Below are 27,054 nucleotides of genomic sequence, written 5' to 3' on the forward strand. Positions count from 1 at the left end.
GATATGATTGGTGGCGGTATTGGAGTTTTACGGTCATGTGACGATACCCCGTGGGGCTCTTCAGGAACTGCATTCTGATTGGTTGAAACCACATGCCTTGGAAATCAAGCCACCAACCAGTTCAACTTTTTATAGTTACGGGCCTAACTAACTAGTTAGCTAATCAATCGGGACCGTCGAACTAATATAAGTGAACCAGCGTCATGGACAGCAGGTTCGGTGAAATAACAAGATATTATGCAATCTGTAAATGGCGAATGACGATAATACAAGCGAAACCAAACCAGAGACCCAAAAAGCCGCTAAACTAAGTAAACACATCGGTAGCATAACGCTCCTTCGTCCGCAAATTATCAAAGAACTGCTCAGCAGCCTGATCCTCCTCAAGATCAGCACCAGGCGGAGTCTCCCCCTTCTCCCTAAGCTCAGCGTGCACCGCACGACGCCTCTCGAGATACATCTGTTTGCAAGCGTCGCGAATACCAGCACCAACACCAGTACTACCGCAGACATAAATATTTGCACCTTCATCAAACAGCTTCACCAGCTCTTCACGGTCATCAAGCATGGCATCCTGAACATGCTGTCCCTTACTTCCATCAGCAGGGCGGCTATACGCCCAGCGGACATCGACAGCGCCGAGAGCAGCCCACTCCGCAAGTTCAGCAGCGTGGATATCATCCTGGCCCTTCGTGCGGCAGCCAATATACAACACCGCCTTTGCAGGCTTGAAAGCCTCGTTTTCATGGAGCTCATCTGAGTCAGGCGAGCTGCGGCGGCCGCGGATCTTCTCCGCGCGGTCCATCACGAATCCACGGAACGGGGCGAGTCCAGAGCCCGCGCAGGCCATGATCATCGGTGTTTCGAGATCCATGGGCGGCTTGAAGCCTGAGTGCGAGGGACGGACGGTGATGTGTGCGCGTTCACCGGCTTGGAGCTCGGAGAGGTAGTTGGATGCAACGCCGAGGTATTGTTCGATGCTTTCGCTGCCTTCTGGGGTGGCGTTGGCGAGGGCCGGAGCGCTGAGGACGGTGAAGGTTATCGAGCACTCGGATGGGTCGACGAGTGGTGACGAGGAGATGGAGTATTGTCGCACGCGCATTGGTGGGAGCATTGCGAGGAAGTCGCCGATCGGTAGCTTGATTGATGGATAGCGGATTAGCAGATCCAGCGGGCTGACGCGCTTCTTGACGATTTCTTCCGTGAAGCGGCTGGGGCTGGATGCGAGATAGCGTAGTTCGGCTTGCAGTTCCGCGTCTGAGATGGCGGCGTCGGCTAGGACATTGAGATCGCGCTTCGATGCGGGTTGGGATAGCTCGATGTAGGTGGATAGGAGCTCGAAGGCTGAGATCGGCGTGTCGATGGGGATCGAGGGGGAGGATGTTGAGCCTGAGGGCTTCTGGACTTTGAGCACGGCGTCCCAGGGGAGGTCGAAGCGGCGGATTGCGCGACGGACGACTGGGCTTGGGTTCACGGGTAGCACTGCGAGGTAATCACCGCACTGGTAGGTCATGTCTGACGGCAGCTTGAACTTGACTACTCGTTTGGCTGGGGCCCCGGGTGGCGTAAGGAGCTGGTTCTCGATGACGAAACCTTCTTCGAGCTGGAGACCTAGGGTGGATGCGCGCATACCCGAGCTCACTTCGACCTGCAACGAAGACTTCGGCTTGGCGGCTGGTTCAGGGCTAGTTCCACCGAACTTAGCCATAACGCCCGGCCAGAATGAGGTCTCGCCCCAGCCATCGAAATCGGTGAACATGTCTGAGTTTGCTGCGTCAGCAAGACCAATGTCGCAGAGCTTGTTGGCCCCGTTGGCCTTGGCTAGTTCGTCGATGGCCTTGGGGACACGGTAGAAGGTTGACGACCAATCATGGTGGCCACAGCCGAACACTGCGTAGTTGACACCTTCTAAATCGCTGCCCTTCAGCTCACTGAGCCATTGGAAGAAGTGAGCCGCATTGTCCGGAGGCTGTCCTTCGTAAGAAGCCGAGATAAAGACAACAGGGTCGTTCTTGGGGATATTTTGCATGGCTGAATCTAAAGAGTTTGTCTGCGCAGCATAACCGTATGCAGCAGCATCGTCGGCCAGCCTGCGGGCGAAGGCCTCACAGGTTCCTGTGTTGCTGCCGTAGAACACGTGCATGGGCTTCAGCTTGCCACCCGCGGGTGCAACCTTGGGCTTGCGATCCCGGCTGGCGGCGCCAGTCTCTGTGGGCCCGGCACCAGAGCCGCTGAGGGTAGTGCTTAGTTGAGTAGGGTCGAGTCCATCCCTCAGAGTCGCTTTCATGTGGAAATCCTTGGGCTTGATGGTAAGTGTCTGCTTAAGGCGGAGATCGTAGCTGGGGTTCTCCATCTGGAAGTTAAAGTTCTGCAGCAAAATCGCAACTACAAGGAGAGCCTCTTGCCATGCGAACGGCCGTCCAATACAGCCTCGCATGCCGTTTCCAAATGGCTTCCATGCATTCTTGGGCAGCTTCTCGAAGTTTTCATCAAGCATGCGCTCTGGCTTGAACTCGTCGGCGTCGGGGCCGTAGACCTTCGGGTCTCGGTGCATTTTGGTGAGTACGAGCGCAATTGTCTCGTCCTCGTTAAGCACGTACTTGCCACCTCCAAGTGTAACAGGATTCTCCTTGTTCTTAGTGGGGTGGGGGTGCAGGGCAATCATCGGGGCTGTGGGGTTCAGACGCAGCGTCTCGCGCATCACAGCGGTGATGTATGGCAGCTTGGACATGTCATCGACGGTAATCTTGCGTTTACCAATCACACGGTCGACTTCGTCTTGAGCCTTTCTGTATGCGCTGGGGTTTTTGAGAAGATGGTAGAATAGGAATGACAACATGCCGGAGGTGGTCTCGTGCCCTATCAAGTCATAAGTCAGGTCTGAAATAATGTGTCCGTTTCAGGACTCCACTTACCAGCGATGAGGAATGTGATCATGTTGTCTACAATCGAGTCATCTGTCATACCCCGGCCAGTCTGCGGGTCCCGACCCAGGATAAGCGCATTGAGAAGATCCTTCTTGTCAACGGGGTTCTCTTTCCGTGAATCAACTAATTCCTTGGATAGATTCCGCAGATACTCAATGTCACTCCAGTACTTGTTGTTCTCTGAAGTGGGGAGGTTGTTGAGCAAAGCAGGCTTAAGAGCCCGATGTCCAGACACAGATAGCAAGCCAACCATTGCCTCGACGAATGGGTGCATTTCATCATGGTAGAACGAGTTGAAGCGGGTGCCCATAGCGCAAAGAGCAATGGTATCTAGCGTCAAGCGGGTGAAGTCATCTGTAACCTGGATTGGAGCAGCAGGGCCAATCCGAGCCCATTTCATAACCAGTTGAGTGGCAATATCATACATTTCTAAATGCAAAGGTTAGCCAAACTTGTTCCATTCCTTGCCTGGTGCATAGGTCTCGAATCCGACAGAAGAGGGTTCACCGACCATCAAACATGCCGCGAATCATCAGCGGACCGAATGCAGGAACAAGAATGCGATGCGCGATAGCCCAGTTCTCTTCACCGGGATAGTTCGCGGTAAAGAGACCGTCGTGAACACCATTGCGGATCTCAGCCAGACCAGCGGAGACCATTTTACTGAAGCGTTCCTCGTCACAGACTTCGTCCACTAGCTCGTGGGAGCTAACGAATACTCGTGCTCTGCCAAAGGTGGTCAAGCGATAGATTGGGCCTGGAAAGTGATAAACACAGGAAGGAATTAGCCCAACAATTTGTCATATACATCCCTGGTCGTGAGGGCCTAGATCCATACCATAGCTATCGGCCATCCGCTCAAAGCTTTGCAAGGGCAACTCGGGCTCGATGTCGTAGACGTTTCCTAAGAATGGGACACCCTTGGGGCCCGGGATTGGGACCTGGTCGGTCGAGCTCATGGCGTATGATGTCCGCCTTTCGCTTGATGATTTGAATCAATTTGGATGAATGGATGTTGACTTTATGATGAAACACAGCTTCGAGTACGTAATGGCGGGGTTGGAAGAATACCTAGGGATGTACTAGGCCCTGGTTCACGTGGTAATGCAGACCAGCAACTGTACAATATATCAAAATGTACTTTAGAGCTGCAGGTAGAAATATGGAATCGATGCAATAGAACAAATTTGGAACAATCGAAGTCGGGAGGGCTCCGAATTATAAAAAAAGAAAAAGTGTGACCTCACCGACTGAGATACCTCGGTACCTTTTTTTCTTAAAGTGTACAATATTGTAATCCCAACAGCTTTCATATATGGAAACTGCATAAATTTTCATAACTTCATTTATTTCATTCGTTTCATTTGCTTCATCTGTTTCACCGGTGTTGAAATGCCTAGTTCCGAGACGGGCCATTGGTCCAAGTCCCAATCACAAATCGCCGTCTATCGATCGGCCATGCCGAGATCTCTTCAGCCACAATTTCTACCTCGACCCGTCGGATTTGGCGCGAATCCCGATGACACGGATTTCTAGAAGAGGGACCTCGGCATAACCGAATCCACTCTATCCACACCTTAGGGATTGCTCTCGGAAGTATCCCTATTCGGTACACCCTAATCTCAGCCGGACCATAAACATGCCCGCCTCCGACTACTCGGGCCGTGTCTTAACTATAACATGAAGACATCTTATTTGTGCACTTATGTGTACACCCCTCGAGGATACCATCATGCATAGGCGCATAAGACAAGTATTTGTAATGTGCTGCAGTTGTTAGGTGAGCTGTCATCGGGTGGCTTCACCGAAGTCGCAATATTCTCACTTCTAAACGCCCAGCTAACGCGAAATATTGGGACCGAAAGAGAACCCGTTTTATATGACAATATATTTACATGGATGTGCGGAACAACGCCAACGAAAGGAATTGTGACCCAAGGATCGAAAGGGGGATATCAACAAAACAAGGGAGCGGAGGCAGCACAGATGTCCAAGATTGAAGTCATGGCGGCAATCTGTAAGACCGGACACGGCGCGAAACGAAAGAAAAAGGAATCAAAGAACTATTCATTATGGAGGTCCGAAAGCAAGTTCGTGGGGTTACTGGTGTCTGTACTTGACCAAGCCCGCTAGTTGCTGACCTGCTGGTAACCACCGTTATGCTTCCACTCGCTCTGCCTCCAGTCTTTTTGGAAGTTCTCCATCTCAGCACGGTTAAGAGGAACCGGGTTATTGCCGAGCGCGTTCTCGAGACGGCCCTTGCGGCGCTGGCGCAGGCAGAAGAACAGGAAGCCTGCGATAGCAATTGCACCGGCGACGCCGGCGCCAATGTACACTCCAATGTGGGCTCCCTCGCCGAGATCATCCCACTTCTCTGACAGAGACTTGGGCTCTGGTTTGTTCAGTTCGTTCAGTGCAGTCGAGTTTCCTCTGTTTCGTCCCATTAGCCATATCCTGCGTGGTTCTAGTCTGGACACACTTACTCTAATATCTCGATGCTCTCCCAGGAACCTGAACGGTCTCCGTAGCTGTACTCCTTGCCCGAGTGGAAATCTTTAACACGCAGCTTGCCAAGCGTCATAGTAAAAGGGGCGGTATCCCAGTCGACAAGGCCACCAGCCCAGTCGATAGTACCCTGTGGGGCATCTTTCCGGCCAGCGGGCCAGAGACTGAATTGGACACGACACGGGGTCTGTGGGTAGTTCTTGCCAAACAAGGCGGACTCATCGTTGTACGGGAGTTCGCGAACCATCTCGCCGTCAATCCACCATTGGAGTTTATCTTGGTCCCAGTATGTGGTGTAGTTGTGGAACTCGGTGTCTGCGTTCGCCACGTGGTGATGGCCGCCGCGATCGAAGGTGGTATCATTACCCTTGCCAAAGAAGTTGGACTGCACTTCACTAGTGTTGTATCCCATCCACTCCCAGTCGATCTCATCCAGATCGTCAGACTCCAAGACAACACTGCTGACTAGACCCTTGCCCGTGGCCATCTTGACGTGAGCTTCGACGACACCGAAGAAGATATAGAAGTTGGACTGTAGGAGAGTGGACTCTCCCTCCTTCTGCAAGGTGAACTTGGCTCCATCGTCTTCGTACTCGTAGGTTCCGGTGGTCATATTCCAGATCTTTTCGTCCAAAGTCGTGTTGAAGTTCCATGTGTGTTCGGTGCCCAAAGCGGGATCGGGAGGACAATCCTCCTTGGTCGGGTCACACTCGGTTGAGGTTTGAGCGGTGGCATAGCCAGCCAAAGCTGCCAGAATGGCAATGCGAGAGAAAAACATGGCTGATATATGAACAATTGCTCAGGATGCTGCTGTTGGACCGTCCAAAAAAAGAAAAGAATGGACTCGAGACTACTCGAGATTCGATAAAGAGTGGATGTGCGAGTGCACGGTAAAGAATGGAAGGCAGTCTGCCAGCAGCAAGCTAAGTGTGTGTTGAAGGGAACATTAAGAAAACGGGGGGAAATCAGCCACGACGGTCCAATTTAGGCGCAAAGTGGACTCGGTGCATTATGGGCTAGTAGTGTTTTGGGCCTGGTTATTTTTGTGTGCACCGTTGGAGAGCGTAAGGGGAAAGCTGCAGAGATTACGGAGTATGGTCGAATTTGCTAGCTAGCCGGTCTAGGTTAGGAGGTTCCATTTTGGCGCATGCCACTAACCTCTTTGGGCCATCCCCCAAGGGCCCTGTGCGCCATGCTTAACCCCTTTGGGTTTGCCTAGTTTTTCCTGCTAAAACTACTTTTAGGCGGGCGAAGCTGATTGGCTGCCGATTACCCACCGATTGGCTGATCGCAAAGAAACCCGATAACCTTGGATCGAATAAGGCATAGACGGATTACCAGGTCTGTTGTACAATACTATATATGGACTATGCAAATGGATTATATGGGACACAGCTCTATGTATGGAATTGGTTATTCCTCGTTTTATCCACAGAAATTCCTTGGCTCAAATGCAGGATAAGACTAGTTGTTTAGCTCACGCCTGGGCCATTCGAGGGAACAAAAGCTGCAATGAAGATCAAACGCCCAATTGATAAGAATCGCCACGGGGTAATAACTCCAAGATTACAAGATTACACTACAGATCATCATGCATGTGCCCCTTGAACACAACATTTTGAGAATCATAGCATCTGAGTACATACATATATAGCAATAACCTACAATATATTTTCCTTCAGTTCCATGAACCCTGCAACCAAACTAAATTTTAAGGAAGCTCCGCTCAGGGGGGATCCAATAACAAAGCCACCAAGAAGCCAAGTCCCAGTGAATGAGTGGAGATGTCTAACCCTTGGAAGTTTTTCTTTTTTTTTTCTTTTTTCCTTCTTTTCCCCCTGTGGGCCTTCCCCCCCTGTCTTACCTGCCCTCGTTAATGCACTTTCCCAACAGTGCTAGCTGAATGAATGAACTATACACCCACACCCACGCCCACGCCCTCTCTTATTCGTCGAAACTACGAAATACCGGGTGCGGCGCTTTTTTATGCGGTGACCATTGGATAGGCTTCGGAGTTCTATCAGGGGAGACTTCGGCAATTCTGATCGATCAAACGCCACTGCTCGGCGGTGACACACAGCCAAGTCCCGCTGGACCAGGCCAAGGCGTGCAGTCCCTCACCACTCAGGTACCCGCCAGAAAGTTGTCCAATATGTAGACATCCAGCCACATGTTCAGTGTACATTACAAGGGCTAAATCAGATTGTTATTGACCATGCACTAGGACCCAAACTCAGGGGGATTGGCATCCAGATCAGATTCTGAATTAAAATACAAAGCATCACACGCACAGGCCAGACAATCCATTCCAAGATTTATTTCTCATCGAGTCGTAAAAGCGCGCAGTCATATGTATGTCATGTCTCATAATAAACATTGGCTCCGTCAAACGTGTCCATCGGTGATCCACCCATTTCCTCCAAGTCATCAAAACAAAAATAGCGAACGCCAGTACCCATTGATACGTCAAGACCATTCCACATCTCTTATGTATAATCCCCACCATGGCTCATGGCTCCGACAGATAAACCTTAGCCGGGCGTCGCAAATCATCATGATCCCTATACCGGCGTGAACTGCGCACAGTAGTCGGTTTCTCAACATAGTCGACGTACGTCGCAGACGGGCGGCGGCGCTGTCGCGTTCCGCGGCTACTCGTGCTGCTGCGAGTAATTGGAGGCCGGTAGCCGACGTCAGGCGTATCGCCACCGCTCCATGCACCGGGAAGTCGGAATATTCGCCACAGCCAGAGGATGAGGAGGGTCCCAGCGATGGAGCCGATAACGATACCCGCAATTCCACCGCCGGAGATTGTGCTTGGGCAGGTATCGCCGCTTGACTGCCGGGGCTCGAGCATGGAATTTATAGGGGCCTGAAGAAGCGAAAGTATTCCACGGTTAGCTTTTATGAGTTCCAGAATATGTCATCCGTGGTTCTTTGTTCGGCCCGCGCGGGTGTTGCTTGGGTGAGCCACTGAAATCGGTTTCAATAACGACCATGGATAACACTTACCATAACTGCAGTGTAGACTCTCTATTTAGCAATACTTTTAGTCTGATATCGGGAATTAGTCCCTGGTGGCTGGCAATTGTATGCAGGGCAGTGGGTCTCGATGCGATGCGATGTCGTCTCCAGCCCAAAAAAAGCGTTGGTATAGATGATTGAGGCCAAACTATCCACACACCAGATGGAAAAGAGAAAAGAAACTGGACCCAGAGCCTCACATCTTATTAACACCAGGAGCGAGTCTCACAATCCCCCTCTTGATTGCGCCCCCAACCTCCTCTCATCCCGCTTCTGACGTCAAGCGGACGTCGGCCTTGGCGGCCTGAAAGAGCAGCGATCTCCTCTTTTACACAGCACAAACTTGGAATTTAGCTCGAGTAATCCTTGTCTGCTGCCATTATTGGCTGCTTGCTTTCTTTGTCCTCGTAATCCCAGTTCAGATCCTATCAGTTGAGGATATTGTGCCGGGAGTACCAAGCCTTGCAGCAAACACACATGCATTTGCCTAGGTATGCATGTCACAACATGGAAAGTCTTGTCATCGTGACATGTACTCCGTAGAGAAGAAATACAACGGACCACTCAGGTCATGTGGATAAATGCCCAGAAGCAGCCCGAGAGACTAAATGAGTTAGCATAATAGTATACTTGGATCGATTGTTCTGTCGCAAGTGATAAATCTGCGGCTCGGCTGGAATAGGCTCAAGCATGGAACATTACGGAATATCTAGCCTGCTCTAATATATCCGAAGACCTACCTAGGTAGCCTTGGAACACAAGTAATCCTTGTCCAACCGCACGCCCAGTCTCCTACGCCTTCGCATTCTCTCCAAGCTCACATGCAACCGTGCCACCATTCGTCATAACATCATTGTGGTCGGGCCGGTTTCTTTGAAAGCCTATCATTTATCTTATTACTATACACGTAGTACCCGCTCTCCAAGCCGGTTATGGAGATTAGCGTCATTTGGTTGTACCGTTGAAACTGTACATTCGAATGAGTTGTCAACAAGGGTCTATATAGTATTTAGGACAAGCACATATTAACTATCTAGGCATTGAAGTCCTGAAGCCAACTACACTAAGCAAACTAGTGGAAGCTTGGATGACGATCTATGCGGATAAACAAAAATCAGGGAAAACATCCACCTCCTATGTTGTAGTTCGGCTTTCGGCTGTGAACTAAGCCTTGCATGGTCTCTGCCCCTATCATGCATGGCTGAAATCTCGGTTCTAGACATGGCTCCTTGATCTGAATATCGTTCTAGCAGAGATATATATATCGTAAATCTTAGATTTCTACGGAGTAGATTGGGATCCAAGAATTCTTAAGAACGTGTTCTTCTTCTTGACAGATGAGGCTCGGCTGTCATACGCTACCTATGGCCTAGAGTTTGTTGGGCATATCTGGGCAGTCGATCCTGACTGGTCTTTGTCGGAAGCCGATGAGGATGGTCACGACGGCCGAGTCGAAATCAATGCAACCCGAGTCTTCTGGCGGTTCTACAATTTCATGTCGACAGGGAATTTTTCTATCAAGGATATATGGCTTGATTTCCATGCTGTCAATCCAGAGAAGACATACCCCAGGTGTTTCGCGGAGCCGACAGCTTGGCATTTACGAAGCTAAATAAGCCCAAGTGGCCTTGGGCATAACCTGGGATATCTAGTAGGGGCGCGTCGGTGCCTCTGCGGGCTTGTATGCTGATTGACGGGTCCGTGTAAATACCAATGCAGTGCTATAACACCAACAAGGATAATATATGCGAAAAGATGTACTCAAGTCTCATTTCTAAAGTGCACGAGCATCATTGTAAAAGGCAAAATGTCCAAAACTCCCCAACCCATGATATCATCGAAAACAGCAGCATACAACCCTATCTATCCACCACGAAAGAGGCCGAAAGTCGAGAACCCCACGGTATTTCATCTTCAGTCATTATCGACCGGTGATATAATCCCGGTTCTCGATCGTCACACTCTTGGTCATGTGGTTGACCTTGTAGACACCGACAAGTCGGGCAGCAAGCTCGAACTAGAGAATAAGTTAGCTATGTCAACTCGCAAACGAAAATCAACAGCACCTACCATATTGTTTCTCAATGAAATAACAATGAATTGGGCATTCTTCGTTCGCTCCTTGATGTACGAGGCGACGATGGAAACCTTTAAAAAGTTAGCACATGTGTTCATCACAATTGGTTCAAACCCAACTCACATTTCGGAAGTCCAGGGCAGCATCGATCTCGTCCATGACATAGAGCGGGGTAGGCTTGTAGTGGTGAAGAGCGAAGACTAGCGCCAAACTGGACAAAGTCTTCTCTCCACCAGACAGATTACCAATGTTCTTCCAGCTCTTCTTGGGAGGCATGACCGAGAACAAGATGCCTTCCGAGAAGGGGTCTAATGAGTCGACGAGCTCCAACTCGGCGTTACCGCCCATGGTGATCATCTGGTACATTTCTTTGAGGCGCAGGGAGATAATTCCAAATCCTTCCATGAATCCATTCAGTCGAGAAGATCGAAGCCCGTCTAGGCGTGCCTTGGCAGCGTCTCGTGAGGCCAAAGCGGCTGTCAGATCTGCTGAGCGTGATTCGTGCTCGGCGGCTCGGCGGCGGTATTCCTCGATGACTGATAAATCGATAGAGGCATTTTGAACCTTCTCCTCCAAAGCAGCAATGACGGCTTTCAGGGAATCCTTGTTCATAGCCTCTAATTCGTCCTTGGTGTACATCTGAAGCTCTGTGGGCTCCTGCTCTTCACCAATATCGCTGATGTTCTGGACAGTCAGCTTTGAAAGCTTCTCCTCCCAGTAACGACTACGCTTTTGGTTCTCAGCCAAGGCCTTTTGGTTCTCTTCCAGTTTATTGCGCATCTCGATCTCAGCAGCTCTTGTCTCATTGAGCTCAGCCACCTTTGCGTCAAGCTCATCCTTCATGGCCTTCAATTCGCCCTTTTTAGATTCCAAAGCCTAAAGACGGTCAGTACCACATTCAGTATTCGTGGATCTCAGATAGCTTACCTCCTGGGCTTCATCGGCCTTCTGTCTCCAGTCGGCAGATTCATTGCTCTGGTTCGCAACGTCCTCTTCTAGTTTCTCCAACTCCTCCGCGATCTGACTAATCTCCTGCTCTGAAACATCGCGGGCTTTGGTGTGCTTTTTGATCAGTTTTTCGTTCTTCGACAGCTGCCCCTCTGCGTTCGAGATCTCCTCGGCAAGCATGCCAATCTGCTCTTTCAAGCCATCCACCTTCGCCTTTTGACCACGAAGCCGAACACCACCGACTTCCATGATCTTGCTCTGCAAGGTCTGGATCTCTTCCTCGATGCCACTCTTTTCGTCATTGAGCTTAGCGATCTCCTTTTGGGCCTTGGCAATCTGCTTCTCGAGGGCAGCAACTTGGGCCTCATCCGAATCAGAAGGCTGGTGCTGTGCGCCCAGTTCCTTGACGCGTCGCTGGGCATCGGCAAGACTGCGCTTGGTGCTGTCGATTTCAATCATGATCTTTTGGATCTTAGTCTCCAGGCGTGGGATTTCTTCCGATCTTTCCTTCATCTGAGCCTCCACATTCCGCTGCTTGTCCTGGAAGGCCTGGAATTTCTTTTCCAGATCCTCGAGATCTGATTCCAACCGAGAGACCTGCTCCTTTGTGGTGTCTGCGACTTGCTTCGAGGACATACCGCCTCGGGCAACACGGGTGCCACCACCGCTCATTGTTCCAGACACATCAATCAACTGGCCATCTTCTGTCACAACTCGCCAGCGGCGAGCACCATAGGCAATACGGTTCGCCTGCTCCAAATCCTTAGCAACTAACGTGTTTTGCATCACGCTGTAGAAGGCTGGGGCAAACTTTGGATCCTTCGGCTTAACAAGATCAAAGAGACGAGGAACGCTTTCAGGAGTGTAGATTGATGCCATGTCACGGCGGGGGAGGCGGTCAAGAAGAATGAAGTTCGCTCGACCAAGGTTGTTCTTGCGCAAATAGTCGATGCATTGCTGGCCGACCTCCACGGTCTCCACCACCATGTTATCGAGAGCAGGACAAGCTGTAGAAATAGCGACATCATATTTCTCATCAATTGTGCCCAGATTACCAAGTCGGCCATGGAAACCATCGATACGGCCAGACTCCTTGAGGCGCATCAATCCAGTCAAGACACTGCCGCGATTTTGTGTGCTTGCAAGACTGACTCGTGCTTCGTCTGCTTTTTGACGGGCACTTGAGATGTGCGAACGGACCTCGGGCTCACGACCAGCGTATTTCTTCAAGTCGTGCTTGAGCTTCTCCACCTCAGACTCCAAAGTCTCTTTCTGGGCTTGTCGCTCTTCGAGATCGTTTTCTTTGGCTTGCAGACTCTCTTCGATTGAAACAACCTTGGCTTGGGCCTCTTCAAGAAGGACAGTGCCTGCATTACCCCGCTCACGCAAGATATCCAGCTCACTCTGAGCTACTGCGACTGCGGACTGCTTTTCATTGATCTTCGCATTCCATGGCTCCAATGACTTTTGCTTCTCAGCAATCTGATCAGATAGGCCTTGCGTCTTGCCTTTGAGCCCCTCACGAATTGAGTTCAGTTCCTTCTCTTCTATCACCATCTCTTTCTCGAACTGGTTCGTTTCGGCAGTCTTCTTCTCAATGTCGTAGGTAAACTTCTCGACCAAGCTCTGACATTCCGAAGCAGCAAGGCGGCTGGTCTGCATGGCCTTTTCTAGCTTCTTCTGTTTGCCGAGCAAGAATTTCTTTTTCTCCTCAAACTTGACAGACTCCTTGTCATACTTGGCCATCTCCTTGAGCAAGCTTTGGGTCTCCTTCTCTATCGACTCGTAATGACGGACACCCTTTTTGTAAGCTTTCTCGAGCTCTTTGATGCCGGATTCATTTCCTTCATGTTTCTCGAGTTCCATGTTGAGTAGCTCCTGCATTTGGAGAATGGCCTCTTCCGTAACGCGAACATTATCAGCACACTCATCAATGTAAATCTGACAGAGCGCTGATTGCTTCTGGGCCAGCTCGTTCTCCTCGCGGATATAAGCCAGAGCTTTGTCTTTCTTATCCACCAAGGCCGTCTTCTCCTTCTCCACGTGTTGGACACGGTTGTTCTTCTCAACGCATACGTCATTGAGAGATTCGAGCTCGGTTGCCGCTTCATCGATAGGTGTCTTGTATTTGGAAGTTCCAATGATATCTTCCAGGTACTCCAAGAGGCCTTCGTCGTGTTCGTTGGAGGCTTTGGGCTTCATTTGAGCGATCGATTCGACCTCACCCTGCAAAATCAAGAACCGTTTGTGGTCAAGATCAATCCCACGGTCACGGAGGAAGGTCGTCACGGCCGTGAAATTGGTCTCCTTTTTGTTCATGTAGTATTTGCTGGTGTTATTCTTGAACGCTCGGCGCGAAACAATCAGTTGGGAATCTGGGACCACTTGCTGGCCACCTTCAGGCAAATCGAGGACTTGGGAGAAATGAACCTCGACTTCACAATATGCGAGGTTGGGGTACTGAGCAGAGTTATGGATCAGCGCGGAGATTTTGCCCTGTCGCATCTTGCTGGCGCGGAAGCCAAACACGAATAGGAGCGAGTCAATCACGTTGGACTTTCCGGAGCCGTTCGGTCCAACGACGGACGAAAAGGAGGCGTGAAATGGTCCAACAATCTGCTGCCCGGCGTAACTCTTGAAGTTTGTCAGAATAAGGTTCTCAATAATCATTCGGGGCTTGGGCGCTGCGGGCTCCTCGGGCGCTTGAGGGGCCTGCGTTCTGGACTTGGCCACAATGTCCATAGGCCTCTCCAATACTGTCGAGTTCGGGTTTATAATGGAAATCTGAGATTTGGGCTCTTCCAACTGCTTCGATGGTGACTGATTCACGGCGGATTCGGTGATATCGGACAAAGGTGGCACGCTTGTTCGGTGCGCTCTTTCTTGAGGCTCTGGCGATTGGGATGGCTCTGGAGTTGGAAGTGAGCCCTGTGCCGGCCTGGGTGTGATTGAGCCGTGACTCTTGCGGGGATGAGCCATACTTTTTCTTTTCAAAGCCGCTTTACTGGAAGGAGATATTGGATCGGCTTCCATTGACGCCATACTAACGCCCTCGTCGTTCTCATCATTTTCTTCGTCGATGTCCATCGCATCAGTGTCCATCGCGTCGGTGTCCACTGCATCGGTGTCCATCGCATCGGAATCATCTGTTGTCGCTTCTTGGGCTTTGCTGGCAGGGCGCACAGTAGAAGGTGTCACAGGGTCTAGTGTCATTCTTTTACTCGATGCTCTCCTTGCTTTCTTAGGGACTGGTGTATAATCCTCCTCCACCCCGTCATCGTCATCGTGCGTATCAGGTGTTGGTGTCACATTTCCGGGGTCCTCCGATTCAGACGTATCTTCGATGGCATAACTCCGGCGGGGAACAGAGCGGCGCGAAGGCCTGCCCTTTGCGACTGAAGCCATGTTGTGCAGATCAGTAAGATGTCTACTGCATGGAGAGGGGCGATAGTGTTTTGTCGGAGGTTTTGTCGGTTGAAAGTGGGTTGTTTACCTCGTGCCCAAACGGGTAAAGTGGCCGCCGTTCTGCCACAACAAGCCCCTCACCGCCATGTCCCGCTGTAATTTACCGTACGGTAATTATTCCTCCGCGGAGCTTCATGGAGATCAACTTGGGAATTGCTCACTCAACCTATCTCTCCTCTCAGTATGCCCAGCATGGCTCCATGGGAGAGTTTCGACCAAGTCTTCTCATTTAATAAGAAATATTCATATGAACCAAAGGTTTTCGATCAGATTCTATCCAGCCGGCGCTCGTTGGACCAACTCTTTGCCGATCGGCTCTTGGGACTCCTCGGCATCCAAGGAGGTATTGTGACTTGAAGCTCTGCGCGTGAAGCCTCGTGCTAATCAACCACTTCTCTATAGTGACCAAGATCTACCCGCCGAAGTCCAATACAGATCTCCGAACACTGTTCGATCACATTGTTTCTTCGGAACTCGATATTCATCACAAACAATCCTTGATCTATTACATCCTCAAGGACTGTCGCACTGCGCCAGAAGCTTCCTCTCAGTTTGCGCAGCAATGCCACCTCCCAGAAAAGTACCGTCTCTTCATTGAAGGTCTCTGGCATCTAGATCGACTCGATTTCAGGGTGAGTGGTCAATGATCTTGTTAGGCGGCTGTCTTCTGACAATTACATGATATAATAGCGAGCAGTCGAGTACCTTGCTGAACCCTCGCTCATTCCTACCTTCCCGGATGAAATTCTCTATGTTCTTACCCTCACAAAGCTTCCCAAGCATGATGACAGCCTTGCAATCGCATACTATCTCACTGCGGCTCCTCCTCTTGCAAGCGCAAAGATCCGCAAAGCTTTCTTCGATACACTCGCCCGATCCAACGTAACCGAGGCATTCTACTTCACGCGCAAGTACGACGATACTTTCCGTCAGAGCTTTTTTGAGCAGTTGGTGGAATTTGTTCACAGGGTCACTCCTGGCCAAACCAGAAGCAGACGCGCGATGGAACTCGTCGGTCTTCCGCTTGACGAGGATGAGGAACAGTGGTTTGAACATGTCTTGCTGCATGGCAATGCCAGTACCCTTCCTGGAGCTAAGGATACTGTGATGATGCGACGCCTTGCAACTGGACGAACTGGCGAACTCAATCCGGAGCTAGAGTCTTTGGGTGGCAAAAAGGTCGATGGGTTGAATTGGGATGACCTTCGGGGGAGCATACGACACACGTAGATGATATACCCAACCAGTGATCTAGTACTGGTTTTATTGACTACCTGAAATTGAAATAGTAGTCAGAGTTAATGGTTTAAAATGATTTTAAGGGATTTTTAAAGAATATTCTTTCTGTTAGGCACATCGTAGACTCGAGGAACATCCCATGCTAATATATATATGCCCTTGTCAATAATCAGATTACACCCACTATGTAAGCTGAACTAAGTAAATGGACTTCTATTTCACAAGACCCTTTAATCTCATCTTAGGCAAAGACTAAAGTGATAAAATCCGATCTCATACTCTCAAATACTCAAGAAGCGTGCTATACAAGAGTGCTGGGGATGGCTCTGCAGGCGTTCCGATAAGATACGGACCAATTCCGTGAAAAGTCCCAACCACAGGAGTTCAATGTTTCTCTCTTCGCAACCAACCCTGTTCTTGCTTTGCTCTCAAATTGCTTGATCATATATCGAAGGTCGCATATTCATTTGAGAAAGAGCGTCGAGACACAGACCTTGCTTTGAGAGGGAGCAGTTGAGCAAACACCAAACCGCTAAGATGGTGGTATGCAGCTTTTTCCAGCAGGGTCGCTGCAAGTTCGGAGGTATGAATCCCTCGAGTATAGAGAAGCCAGGTCACTAACATATTTTCAGATCGCTGCAAGTTCGAGCATCCTGGCAAACCCACTGCTGGTGCATCGGGCAATCGATTCGGTGCTTTATCCGGAGGGTTTGGAGGTACGTCAGTCGAATTGTTTTGATTCAGCTCTGCTTAATCTGAAGAGCCCATTTATTGGAAGTCTGTTGTATTATGCGATTAGATGTTCGATCTCTATGTTCATTTGTTCCCTCATGCTCTTTCTCCTGCTCCTACCCTTTCTACCCATCCTAGTTTTACCCCAATCATCGTCGATGCTCAAGGCGCAAGAGCTGTTCGTCCATGAGAAATTATGATCAATGCTGTGAACTACGCGCCCTCTCGGGCTAGCCTTTTTTCTCAAAGCCTAACTCCAAGTTTACGATAGGTCAAAACCAGACTCAAGAAGCAGTCGAGTAAGTACACTCCCAGCGCCTTGCGTGCATTGCAGACTGACAAAAAGGCAGCCCAGTAGTGAAGGCAACCGAGATCAAGCAAGACTTGACCGCAGGTCAGGGTCGTCCAGAATGGATCTTCTCCGCATACGCGCCCCACAGAGATGTTGCACGCCAGCTATTCGGTGGAGCCCACCGGGAGCGCAGTATGGAAGAGATGCGCCTGCGCCATTATGAATTGGCAGCATCCGGTAACCTGAACCAAGCGGTCCAGGAAGCCTCGGCTCTATGGCAAGAGTGCGTGCAACAGATGGAGATCTCACTGAACGACCTGAATGGTGCTGTCAAATATGTTATTGATGGCAAAGATGAACATCCCAATCGGCACGACATTATTGAGGGAAAGACTCAAACTAGCATGAACCAAGCTCCAGCACCATTTGGCCAACCGTCTCCATTTGGCCAGCAAACTGCTGCCCCTGCACCTGGAGCGTTCGGAGCCCCTTCCTCGGCGTTTGGCCAGCCTTCAGGACTTGGTCAGTCAGTTGGATTCGGCAGGGCTTCGGCACCAGCGCAGCCGACGGGCATGGGTCAGTCTACGGCCTTCGGACAGACTTCTGCCTTGGGTGGCTCAGCCTTCGGCCAAACGTCCACCCTAGGAGGGCAGCCTGCCTTTGGCAAACCAGCTTTTGGCCAGCCAGCAGTTAACCCAAGCCCATTCGGTAAGCCGTCAGTCCCAGGAAGTGGCGCCCCGTTCGGTGCTCCATCTGCCGCTTCGCCCTTTACTCAAGTAGCTCAGAACCAGCCCACTGCCGGTGGGTTTGGTCAGCCCGCTGCTCCGTCACCTTTCGGGCAAACCGCTGCACAAGCCGCCCCATCACCATTCGGCCAGCCAGCTGCCAATCCGAGCCCATTCGGTCAACCCTCAGCTCCAGTAGGCGCGTCACCATTTGGTCAGCCCTCAGCCCCCGCAGCCCCCGCAGCCTCCGCCCCATTCGGTGCTCCATCTGCTGCTTCTCCCTTCTCTCAAGTATCTCAGACCCAACCTGCTGCTGGTGGGTTTGGCCAACCTGCTGCACAACCCGCTCCGTCTCCCTTTGGCCAGCCTGCAGTTCAGGGCGTGCCGGTGCAGACTGCCAACGCCGGCCCGCGTGCATACATCAAAATCGAAAATCCTCAAGACCTCAACCCGCTTCCACAACTTGAGGGGGAAACTCGACGTAACCCATCCACTAAACAACTAGTGATGTGGAAGGGCCGCCCTGTCAAGTATATCAACGAGCACCCGTGCTACCTCCACCCACAAGACAACAAAACCTTTGTGCGCATCAACTTCCCTAATGGGCCGCCTGATGCAGCCAGCTTGAAAGACGCACACGGCAAGCCGGAGGAATACACACCAGAAATTGTGGAGGCATATGAGTTTTTCCTTCAGAATGGCTACTTCAAGGACGGCAACATTCCCGCTGTACCTCCCAAGCAAGAATGGCTCAGTTTCGATTTTTGATCGCTGAAGCCGAGATACCATTTATTTGTCTTCATCTTTCTTTTTGTTTGTTATTTTACCACGCGTCTCATGGGCTGAGATGACGTGCATCTCGTTTTCATTGTTTTACGAGCAACATGGTCCGGTGTGCGGAACATGGGGACTGGCGCTTCGGAGCTCAACAATACTCGATTTATGAACGTAGCAATTGCAGCGCCTTATTTTCACTGTGAATAGGAACAAAACTACGGTCTGTAGACCACTACTGAAACTCATTTTTGTCTTTCAAGATGTTCCCATTTTTTATTTTTAAAATGTCAGGTCCGAACGGAATCCCCCGCAGCACGAAACAAGTCATGCGAGCCAGAACCAGCTCCAAAGTCGCGCTGTGCACGCCAAATTGGCTAGTCCATGATCCCTCCCTGAGTCAAGCCCAGTTTAGCGCATTTAAGCGGCAATGGTGACCTCAACCTCAACACCAGCCTCGATGTTGATGATGATCTGCTTGACGGTCTCGGTGGGGGCGAGGAGGCTAGGATATAATGTTAGAAACTGAATCTGGGAGGTGCCGAGGCGATAGTGCTGCAGCGAATAGGGCGGGGAAAAACTCACTCGATGAGACGCTTGTGGATGCGCATCTCGTACTTGTCCCAGGTCTTGGAACCCTCACCGTTGGGGGTCTTACGGGTGGAGATCTGGAGGGTCTTGGTGGGAAGACGGACGGGGCCCTTGACCTGGAGGGACTTGGAGCGGGCACGGTCGATCAGCTCCTGGCAGACCTTCTCGAGGGAGGCAACCTTGCGGGAGGTGAGGGTGATGCGGATCTTGTGGACCTTCTGCAGAGCGGACAAGAAGCAATTAGTATCGAGTTCGCATTGGTGGGGTCCATAGACACATTGCACAAAGCGACAGCGACAGCGAGGTGCAACAGCGATGTGCGACAGTGACCATTTGGGTCAGGGACAACGTACAGGGCCCTCGCCGAAATCCTTCTCGGGCTTCTGGAAAGACATCTTGAATTTGAATTGACTGAAACGGGTTAGTGATTCGATTCGGGTATTGCAAGAGTAGGAAAAAGGGGAGCGCGCACAATTTAAAAGGCGATTGCCGTCAAGACCTGAACTACTAGGCTCGGTAAAGTGATGATGGCTGTTGAGGTGATGTGGATCGAGAATTCCATATCCAAAATGTTCAGTGCGAAAGTCTTGGCGCTTCGGCTATCGCACGCTAAACCCCTTTTGGTCCCCTCTCAGTAATTGCTTATGTCATCACTCAAAGAGGACATGAGACCGCCAAGTGATGGCATTCAAGATGATAATCATGAGCTGACAGGGGCGTGTTCTTTTCTTTTGTGCTAGCTTTTCTCTACTTTTATATTCTTCCCACTTTTCCAGTCATAACTATCTTAGCTCATCCCAATGGCGGAGTTCCCGCCGCTGGCTCCAGTGCCTTCCCCCGCAGTGCGGAGGACAATCCCATCAAATGACTGGGAAGCTTGTCTAGATGCATGGATGGCCCTGTTAGGAATCCGCCTGAATGCATCAGATCAGCAATTTAAGGTTGCAGCATCTGAAGATGCATCAATACCCCTATTCCTTGGATCCTACTATCAATACACGGCTGCTGGTGATTCCAGTCTACAAAGTGGACCTAAAGCTCGACAACTTCGGAAGCTCTGCTTTCTGGCGACAAGAAGATACATACTCGATCTCTCAAATCCACCAGACGGAATTATGGACTGGAGACTTCTTGGCAATTTATGTTGCTGTCACCCTGCTAGCGCGGCCTTGAAGACGTCATTATCAAGTGCCTGGGATATGCACCAGAGCAAAATCACTTCCAGTCTCGAGAGAGCAAAAGCTACTGTGATCAAGAACCTCTCTTCGGCCAACTCATCCTCAGATCCCGAAGTCATTTCTGACATCCGCCGTCTGACCATCCTTGCCTCAGTGCTGCCGGCATGTGGCCAGGAGCTCATGGCGGGCTCCGACTTCCTGGACACAATATCAGAAGCCTACCAGTCAAAAGGTGCCCGGGATGAGTTTCGTAGGATCCTCGTCGCTAACGTCTACGTCGGGCTGATCTCCTTATTGAAGGAGCCCGTCAATTTATCTTCGTTATTAGATCAGCTGTTCAGCCTCAAAGCCGCTGCGCGAGTGGGGGCACCGAAAATGAAGAAGGAACCGACTTTACTCTCTGATCTCATCTGCAGCTCAGACGTGCTTGTTCGGCTGGAGAAGTATCTGAGCATTCACCCCCAGAAACGGGGGCAAGACCTGCTTGCCAGCTTGCGCACCTATCAAGTGGAATCGAAACCCCTACACCATCGGTATCAAAGACGCAAAAAGGTGGACAAGGGGAAAGGAGTGTCCTCGGATCCGATCGTTTCAGGAGAACTTCATGCACACAAGATGTCACTTGTCACTCAAGTACAAGACCTCTTCCCCGATCTTGGCTCAGGATTTGTTGTACGGTTACTGGACTTCTACAACGACAACCCCGAGACTATCGTCGCCTATCTTCTCGACGACTCACTTCCTCTAGAGCTCCAGTCTCTTGATCGATCCGAGCAACTGCCTCCCCCAGCAGAACCCCACCATAGCCATCTCCCGCCACAGCCAACACCACCCGCCATGCCATCACCAACCTTCGCGCCACTGCCAACCCGCAAGAACATCTTCGACAAAGACGTGGATATTGCGGAACTAAGCCGCTCCAGCGAAGCACAAGGGAAACTACACTTCGGCCGCGCCGACGCAGACCAAACAGCCGACACACTGCTCGCAGACCACAGCAAGCACGCCGCAAACAAAGCAGCAATCCTCTCCGCCCTAGCAACGTTCGACTCAGACGACGACGAACGCGACGACACCTACGACGCAGCCGACGTAGGCGGCGCCATCGACGGAGCCGCAGGTGGCACAGATGGCGAAGCCGACGCAGCTCAGCGCGACCGCCGGGCAGCAGATATCGAAACAGTCCTTTTCCGAGCGTACAAGTCCAATCCAGGGCTTTTCGCCCGCGACTCAGCGACCCGCCGCTCACAGCCGCGCGCGTCGTTGAAGCGCGAGACCGAAATGACCGACGAGGCTATCGAGGGCTGGGCTCTCATGCTAACGCGTGATCCCAAGCGCATCGCTAAACTCGAAGATCGGCTGGCTATGGACGCCGGCGGGTCGGCTGGTGCTGGGCCACTCAACCAGCCTGAATTGCGTCCTACTTCTTATAGAAGACCGCAGCCTCGTGAGGATGGAGACGAGGGTTCTGATGAGGGCGGTTCCTCTGGTCATGCTGGTCCGCGAGGTGGTAGAGGAGGCGGTGGGCGTGGACGGGGACGAGGTGGCGGTCGTGGCCGTGGGGGCCGTGGTGGTTCTAGCGGCCAGGGACAGCCGGATACTGCGGCGTCGAGACAGAGAAAGGAAGAGAACAAGGGTAGTCGGGCAAATCATAACCGTCGACAGCAACACGCGAAGAAGATGGCGCGTGGCGGTGGATTGCCTGGCTAACACATACGGGGGGATCATGTTTGTTTATATAGGTGCAATGCGACATAAGAGCCTTGGTCACTCTATCTTCGATATCTGCTAATGACCATGGATGTAATTTACATACAAATTTGTTGGGCTTCTAAGAAAAAGAGCCACGACGCATAGAAACAGAACGCATTCAAGTGATTCATTAATATACCTCAACACATAAAATGTATAGGCAGTCGTGATAACATGTTTACACAGGGAACTCGTAATTGGCCAGCAAGGAACTGACGCTTCGTATCAGTGGTGGTGTGAGAAGACTCCGTCCTCGGCAATGGACTTGCGGCACTCTTCCATGAGGCGGACCTGTTTTGCGACATCACCAAGTCGGCTGATAACCTCCTTGTTGCCATCATAGAAAGTGAAGATGGCATAAGGGATACCAGTATCGCGGCAGAATTCGATGACGAATTTCTGCGTGCGACGCAGGTTATGGCGCGGGATGCGCGGGTAGAGATGGTGAATGGCCTGGAATTGCAAGCCGCCATGGAAGAAATCCAGCCATGTTGGACAGTCGACGTCCATAGTGGTACGGAGCATCTTCTGCGCGAAGGACTCACCAACACCCAGGTCGGCGGTGGACATAGCGAAGTGGGATAAGGTGATTTGGACGTGCAGCGGGGAGGAGACGATGTGCGAGACGAGAAGGAAGATGATGCGGCTGCTTGCATCGGGAAGCGTCTTATACATAAGACCGTAGCCAAACCAGGTCCAAAAGAAGACCTGTCCGACAAGCTCAAACCAAACATGCCACCAAGCGGGCCCCCTTTTAGGAGCTTGTCCCTTTAGTAGATACTCCCAACTCAAAACATAAAGATTGAATCGAGCGAGCATCATAATAGGGTAATAGGAGTAATTCTGGAATTTGAGTAAAAATCGGGCTGGGGCGTCGAAGGTCATGATTCGATCATAATACGTGCTCCGCAGACTCGTCAGGAAGCGATGCGAGATAGCGAAGAATGGGATATGCTCAATATCCGGGTCATGCTCTGGCTCATTGGTCACGATATGGTGAACATTGTGGCTTCGTTTCCACCACCCGAGACTCAGTCCTCCGAGATAGTCTGCGATGAACATTCCAATGACAGTATCCACATGGAAATTGTGTGTAATGCCCATATGACCAGCATCATGGGCGGTGAAAACAAGCTGATGCCAGAAACAACCGAGGAAGAATGCCGAGGTTGCCCACCATCCCATACGGAGGAACGTGTAGGAAAGACCGGCAAAAAGTGTGTACCGACAGCATTCAACGAAATAACAAGAGTAGTTGCAGTCGTAGAGTCCCTCGGCCTTGATACGCTCGTTCAGTTCGCGGTATTTTCGTTTGATCTCCTCCTGACTCGCGGGATCCAAGGAAGGATATTTGGCAGTATCCAAGACGATTTCCTCTCGTGTCCTTGCATCCAGGAAGGCAGGCTTGGCCTGGGATTGTTCGGTCGAAGTGGTTCCGGTCGGTTTGCGTTGACGAACTGTGGATTTCGAGTCGACCGCATCGAATACCGGCGAGGGAGGAATTGATCCATCTTGGCTGGAGCCACTGAAGATCTCTGGGGTTGTTGAATCCTCATCGCTGGAGCACGTGTCTTCGGTATAGGCGCGGAACTTGCCGCCCTGGATCGGTGGTAGGAAATTGATCCATGTTCCTTCAATTCGTCCAATCTGGTACGAGTGCATACGCTGGCGGGCTTCTTCGGAGTGCAGCCTGTAGGGGACGGGTTTCAATTAGACTGACTAGAGGTCGTGGTGTTTACCGTCCTAGAACATACGCGTTGATCTCATCTGTCGCATCCCTGCCCACCATATGCTTGATTGGCTTCTCCCCCCCGGGATGATATCTGATGAATGGGTCTACCCTTAGGACACGGCCCTCGAAGATTATGACATGCTTTCCTTCTGCTATGAGGCCTTCAATATATCGTCGAGTCAAGAGGCTGTCCTTCCGGGACGGTCGGGATGCGGTCTTCTCCATTGTAGGTGCGGTGAGAGTGATGTGCGTAGCGTTCGACAACAACGGGGATTTACAGTGACATTTCTGAGGGTGGAAGGAAACTCACAAAATGCATACAAAATGCAAAGAAACAGAAGAAACAGGAATGAGATTGGAAAGAAAAGAAAGGCAGAAACGTTGCAAGGGCTATGGGGCGGAGGTGTGGATAACAGCGGGGACTTGATCAGCCCATGTGATTGTCCATCTTTCCCATTACCAACATACCTCAAGGCCCGTACATATTTTGACATGGCAGTGAGTTTCAGATATAAATCGGGTTTGATTATATTTCTAACCGTTCTATAGCAATCAATTTCCTCCTTGACCGAGCAATGGCTCCAATGGGACCAGGTCAATACAAATTTGTTTCATCTCGTGGCATGATCCCGCTGACTCGGAGATTAGGATCCTACGACTCGCGTGGAAATAGAGCAACTGCGGGACTCTAACGCCACCGAGGAGCTGGAAAAGCGCCTTCGGAATCGTATGTCCTGTTTCAATGCCTTGGTCAGGGCGTCTCTAATCTGTATACATCTAGGTATTGAGTTCGGAACAGCTGGTCTGCGAGGCCGCATGTCCGCAGGGTTCTCCTGCATGAACTCGTTGATAGTCATACAAGCCTCACAGGGGCTGGCCAAGTTCATTCGAGACAAGCGCTCTGAGATTGCTTCTAATGGTGTGGTCATCGGACACGATGCGCGACACAACTCAGCGAAATTCGCCGCACTCGCTGCTAACGCTTTCATCGCGCAACGTATCCCCGTTTGGTTCTTCAATGAGGAAGGCCCAACACCGATGGTAGCATTTGGTGTCAACTATTTTGGCGCTGCTGCAGGTATTATGGTGACGGCGAGCCACGTAGGTCTACCCTGAAACTATTTATAGATGCATTGGCTAATCGGCTTGAAGAATCCACCCCAGGACAATGGTATGTTAATCATTTCCGACGTTGTAAAATAATCGCTAACTGTTTCATAGGCTACAAAGTGTAAGAATCTTGGATGTATATCATGGAGACTACTGACAAGACCTCTCGTAGCTACTCAAGCAATGGCGCTCAGATCAACCGACCTGAGGACGGGGAAATAGCACAGTCGATTCAAGAGAACCTCGAGCCATGGCCGACCGCATGGACGGAATTACAGCCAGGCGAATTCCTGCGCGCGGACTCCTACCAGAAATTGCTGCCTCACTACAGCAGCCAAGTCGCAAAGTACACGGTACGTTGTGGGCTACGTTTCAAGGATCAGTCTGACGAGTCTACCCTAGAAATCCACGGTGACTGATTGGCAACCACCGAGACCGTTCATTTATACACCTCTACACGGCGTGGGAGGTTTGGTTCTTCCAAATCTGTGCCGCTCACTTGGAGTCAACCAATTTTCGTCCGTTGCTGCTCAGGAAAAGCCTGATCCCGACTTCCCCACTGTGAAGTTCCCCAACCCGGAAGAGGCCGGAGCCTTGGATCTTGCTATCGAGACTGCCGATCGAGAAGGAAAGACCTTGATCATCGCAAATGACCCCGATGCGGACCGCTTCGCTGTAGCGGAGAAAGTCGAGTAAGCCTTATCTTCCCAACTGCTGTCAATTAACCTTAACAAATGTGCTCTCCAGTGGTAAATGGCATACTTTGACCGGAAACCACCTCGGTGTACTTCTGGCGTCCCATATCTTGGATTCGTTCGATGCCAGCAAAAATTGGTCCCACATAGCGGTGTTGACCACAACGGTGTCAAGTGGAATGCTCGGCAAGATGGCAGCTGCAAAGGGGATTCATTTTGCGGAGACCCTGACAGGGTTCAAGTGGATGGCTAATGTTGCCCGAGACTTAGAAAAGGAGGGAAAGAGTGCTCCTTTTGCATACGAGGAGGCACTGGGATACATGTTCCCATCCGTATGCTACGATAAAGACGGAATCACAGCAGCAGCGGTTTTCCTTGCAGCGGAGGCCAAATGGAGAGCCCAGGGATTGACTGCATATGCCAAGCTGCAACAACTGTTCAGCGAATTTGGCCACCACGAGACCTTGAATAACTACTTCCGATCACCGAACCCACAACTCACCTCAACATTGTTCCAGGGCATTCGAGGTAGTCCAGGCCTCGCGAATATGCAATTTGGTCGATTCAAGATTTTACGATGGAGGGATTTGACCGAGGGTTATGACTCCGGCACCCCCGATAACAAGCCGGACCTACCTCAAGATCCTACAAGCCAGATGATTACGATGTGGTTGGATGGCGGGGTCCGCTTCACTTTCCGAGGGTCGGGGACGGAGCCCAAAGTCAAGTGTAAGCCTTCCCACTCTGTTTCAACGAATCGGTTACTGACAATTGGACACAGTTTATATCGAGAGTTGTGGAGACTCTCGCGAAGACGCCGTCAAAGCAGTGTGCGATGCATTCCTCACTATTCGGGAAGAATGGGTACAGCGCTTTACACCTTCGATGACATACAGCAAGCAGCTTTCTACATCATCTGGTGATATTCTGAACGTCGAATAAAGACGTTCATTGGATCGGGTTTTCCTGATCGATGTAGGAAACCCGCCTTGTGAATAGCTCCAATAGCCGTTACTGAATACGTATCACATATTATACCTGGCAAAAATGCCTTTCTCCAATCTTATCATGTTAATCTGAAGATTTTTCCTTTCACAAATTGAGCTTTTTTCACTTGCGGTGTTGTGCCGGGGCTAAGTCAGACGCGTCGGAAGTCTCCCCGCCCAACCCCCTCAAGCAGCAGGCCCGTGGGGCAAGACTCCCGGGCAGCCCAACTCGCCAAGAGGGGCTTGCCTACCAATACTCCATCGGGCCACGCTCGGCGAGGGCTTGCCAATTAGACGATAGA

The 27,054-nt window shown here is 51.0% G+C and overlaps 10 protein-coding genes across 10 annotated transcripts; 4 read left to right on the plus strand and 6 right to left on the minus strand.

The window, feature by feature from the left end:
- Nucleotides 1–307: 307 nt before the first annotated feature.
- On the minus strand, nt 308–3,886 carry N7489_002512 (bifunctional cytochrome P450/NADPH--P450 reductase; the record flags this gene model as incomplete). Its single annotated transcript, XM_056708267.1, has 4 exons — nt 308–2,859; nt 2,916–3,356; nt 3,439–3,684; nt 3,766–3,886. 4 exons carry the CDS (start codon nt 3,884–3,886, stop codon nt 308–310), a joined length of 3,360 nt encoding a protein of 1,119 aa, XP_056572569.1.
- Nucleotides 3,887–5,056: 1,170 nt separating this feature from the next.
- N7489_002513 (glycoside hydrolase family 16 protein) lies at nt 5,057–6,210 on the minus strand (the record flags this gene model as incomplete). The annotated part of the gene is made up of 2 exons (XM_056708268.1): nt 5,057–5,357; nt 5,411–6,210. The coding sequence occupies 2 exons, from the start codon at nt 6,208–6,210 to the stop codon at nt 5,057–5,059; spliced, it is 1,101 nt and encodes a 366-aa protein (XP_056572570.1).
- A 1,731-nt stretch (nt 6,211–7,941) lies between these two features.
- Nucleotides 7,942–8,447, minus strand: N7489_002514 (uncharacterized protein; the record flags this gene model as incomplete). The annotated part of the gene is made up of 2 exons (XM_056708269.1): nt 7,942–8,304; nt 8,445–8,447. 2 exons carry the CDS (start codon nt 8,445–8,447, stop codon nt 7,942–7,944), a joined length of 366 nt encoding a protein of 121 aa, XP_056572571.1.
- A 1,930-nt stretch (nt 8,448–10,377) lies between these two features.
- Nucleotides 10,378–14,886, minus strand: smc4 (condensin subunit SMC4; the record flags this gene model as incomplete). The annotated part of the gene is made up of 4 exons (XM_056708270.1): nt 10,378–10,473; nt 10,527–10,604; nt 10,657–11,409; nt 11,461–14,886. The coding sequence occupies 4 exons, from the start codon at nt 14,884–14,886 to the stop codon at nt 10,378–10,380; spliced, it is 4,353 nt and encodes a 1,450-aa protein (XP_056572572.1).
- Nucleotides 14,887–15,129: 243 nt separating this feature from the next.
- On the plus strand, nt 15,130–16,176 carry N7489_002516 (ELYS family protein; the record flags this gene model as incomplete). Its single annotated transcript, XM_056708271.1, has 3 exons — nt 15,130–15,289; nt 15,349–15,578; nt 15,637–16,176. The coding sequence occupies 3 exons, from the start codon at nt 15,130–15,132 to the stop codon at nt 16,174–16,176; spliced, it is 930 nt and encodes a 309-aa protein (XP_056572573.1).
- Nucleotides 16,177–16,722: 546 nt separating this feature from the next.
- N7489_002517 (FG-nucleoporin nup42) lies at nt 16,723–18,702 on the plus strand (the record flags this gene model as incomplete). Its single annotated transcript, XM_056708272.1, has 4 exons — nt 16,723–16,768; nt 16,818–16,901; nt 17,189–17,216; nt 17,268–18,702. The coding sequence occupies 4 exons, from the start codon at nt 16,723–16,725 to the stop codon at nt 18,700–18,702; spliced, it is 1,593 nt and encodes a 530-aa protein (XP_056572574.1).
- A 426-nt stretch (nt 18,703–19,128) lies between these two features.
- Nucleotides 19,129–19,694, minus strand: S10a (40S ribosomal protein uS10; the record flags this gene model as incomplete). The annotated part of the gene is made up of 3 exons (XM_056708273.1): nt 19,129–19,213; nt 19,294–19,517; nt 19,653–19,694. 3 exons carry the CDS (start codon nt 19,692–19,694, stop codon nt 19,129–19,131), a joined length of 351 nt encoding a protein of 116 aa, XP_056572575.1.
- Nucleotides 19,695–20,099: 405 nt separating this feature from the next.
- On the plus strand, nt 20,100–22,187 carry N7489_002519 (ASCC2 family CUE domain-containing protein; the record flags this gene model as incomplete). Its single annotated transcript, XM_056708274.1, has 1 exon — nt 20,100–22,187. One exon carries the CDS (start codon nt 20,100–20,102, stop codon nt 22,185–22,187), a length of 2,088 nt encoding a protein of 695 aa, XP_056572576.1.
- A 267-nt stretch (nt 22,188–22,454) lies between these two features.
- N7489_002520 (fatty acid desaturase) lies at nt 22,455–24,186 on the minus strand (the record flags this gene model as incomplete). The annotated part of the gene is made up of 2 exons (XM_056708275.1): nt 22,455–23,919; nt 23,984–24,186. 2 exons carry the CDS (start codon nt 24,184–24,186, stop codon nt 22,455–22,457), a joined length of 1,668 nt encoding a protein of 555 aa, XP_056572577.1.
- Nucleotides 24,187–24,453: 267 nt separating this feature from the next.
- Nucleotides 24,454–26,708, plus strand: N7489_002521 (phosphoribomutase PRM15; the record flags this gene model as incomplete). The annotated part of the gene is made up of 10 exons (XM_056708276.1): nt 24,454–24,459; nt 24,511–24,555; nt 24,610–24,688; nt 24,743–25,062; nt 25,114–25,132; nt 25,183–25,192; nt 25,244–25,424; nt 25,474–25,763; nt 25,819–26,495; nt 26,548–26,708. 10 exons carry the CDS (start codon nt 24,454–24,456, stop codon nt 26,706–26,708), a joined length of 1,788 nt encoding a protein of 595 aa, XP_056572578.1.
- Between the last annotated feature and the right edge of the window lie 346 nt (nt 26,709–27,054).

Source organism: Penicillium chrysogenum, assembly GCF_028827035.1.
Source record: "Penicillium chrysogenum strain IBT 35668 chromosome Unknown utg000001l_segment0_segment0, whole genome shotgun sequence".
NCBI classification, from domain to species: domain Eukaryota; kingdom Fungi; phylum Ascomycota; class Eurotiomycetes; order Eurotiales; family Aspergillaceae; genus Penicillium; species Penicillium chrysogenum.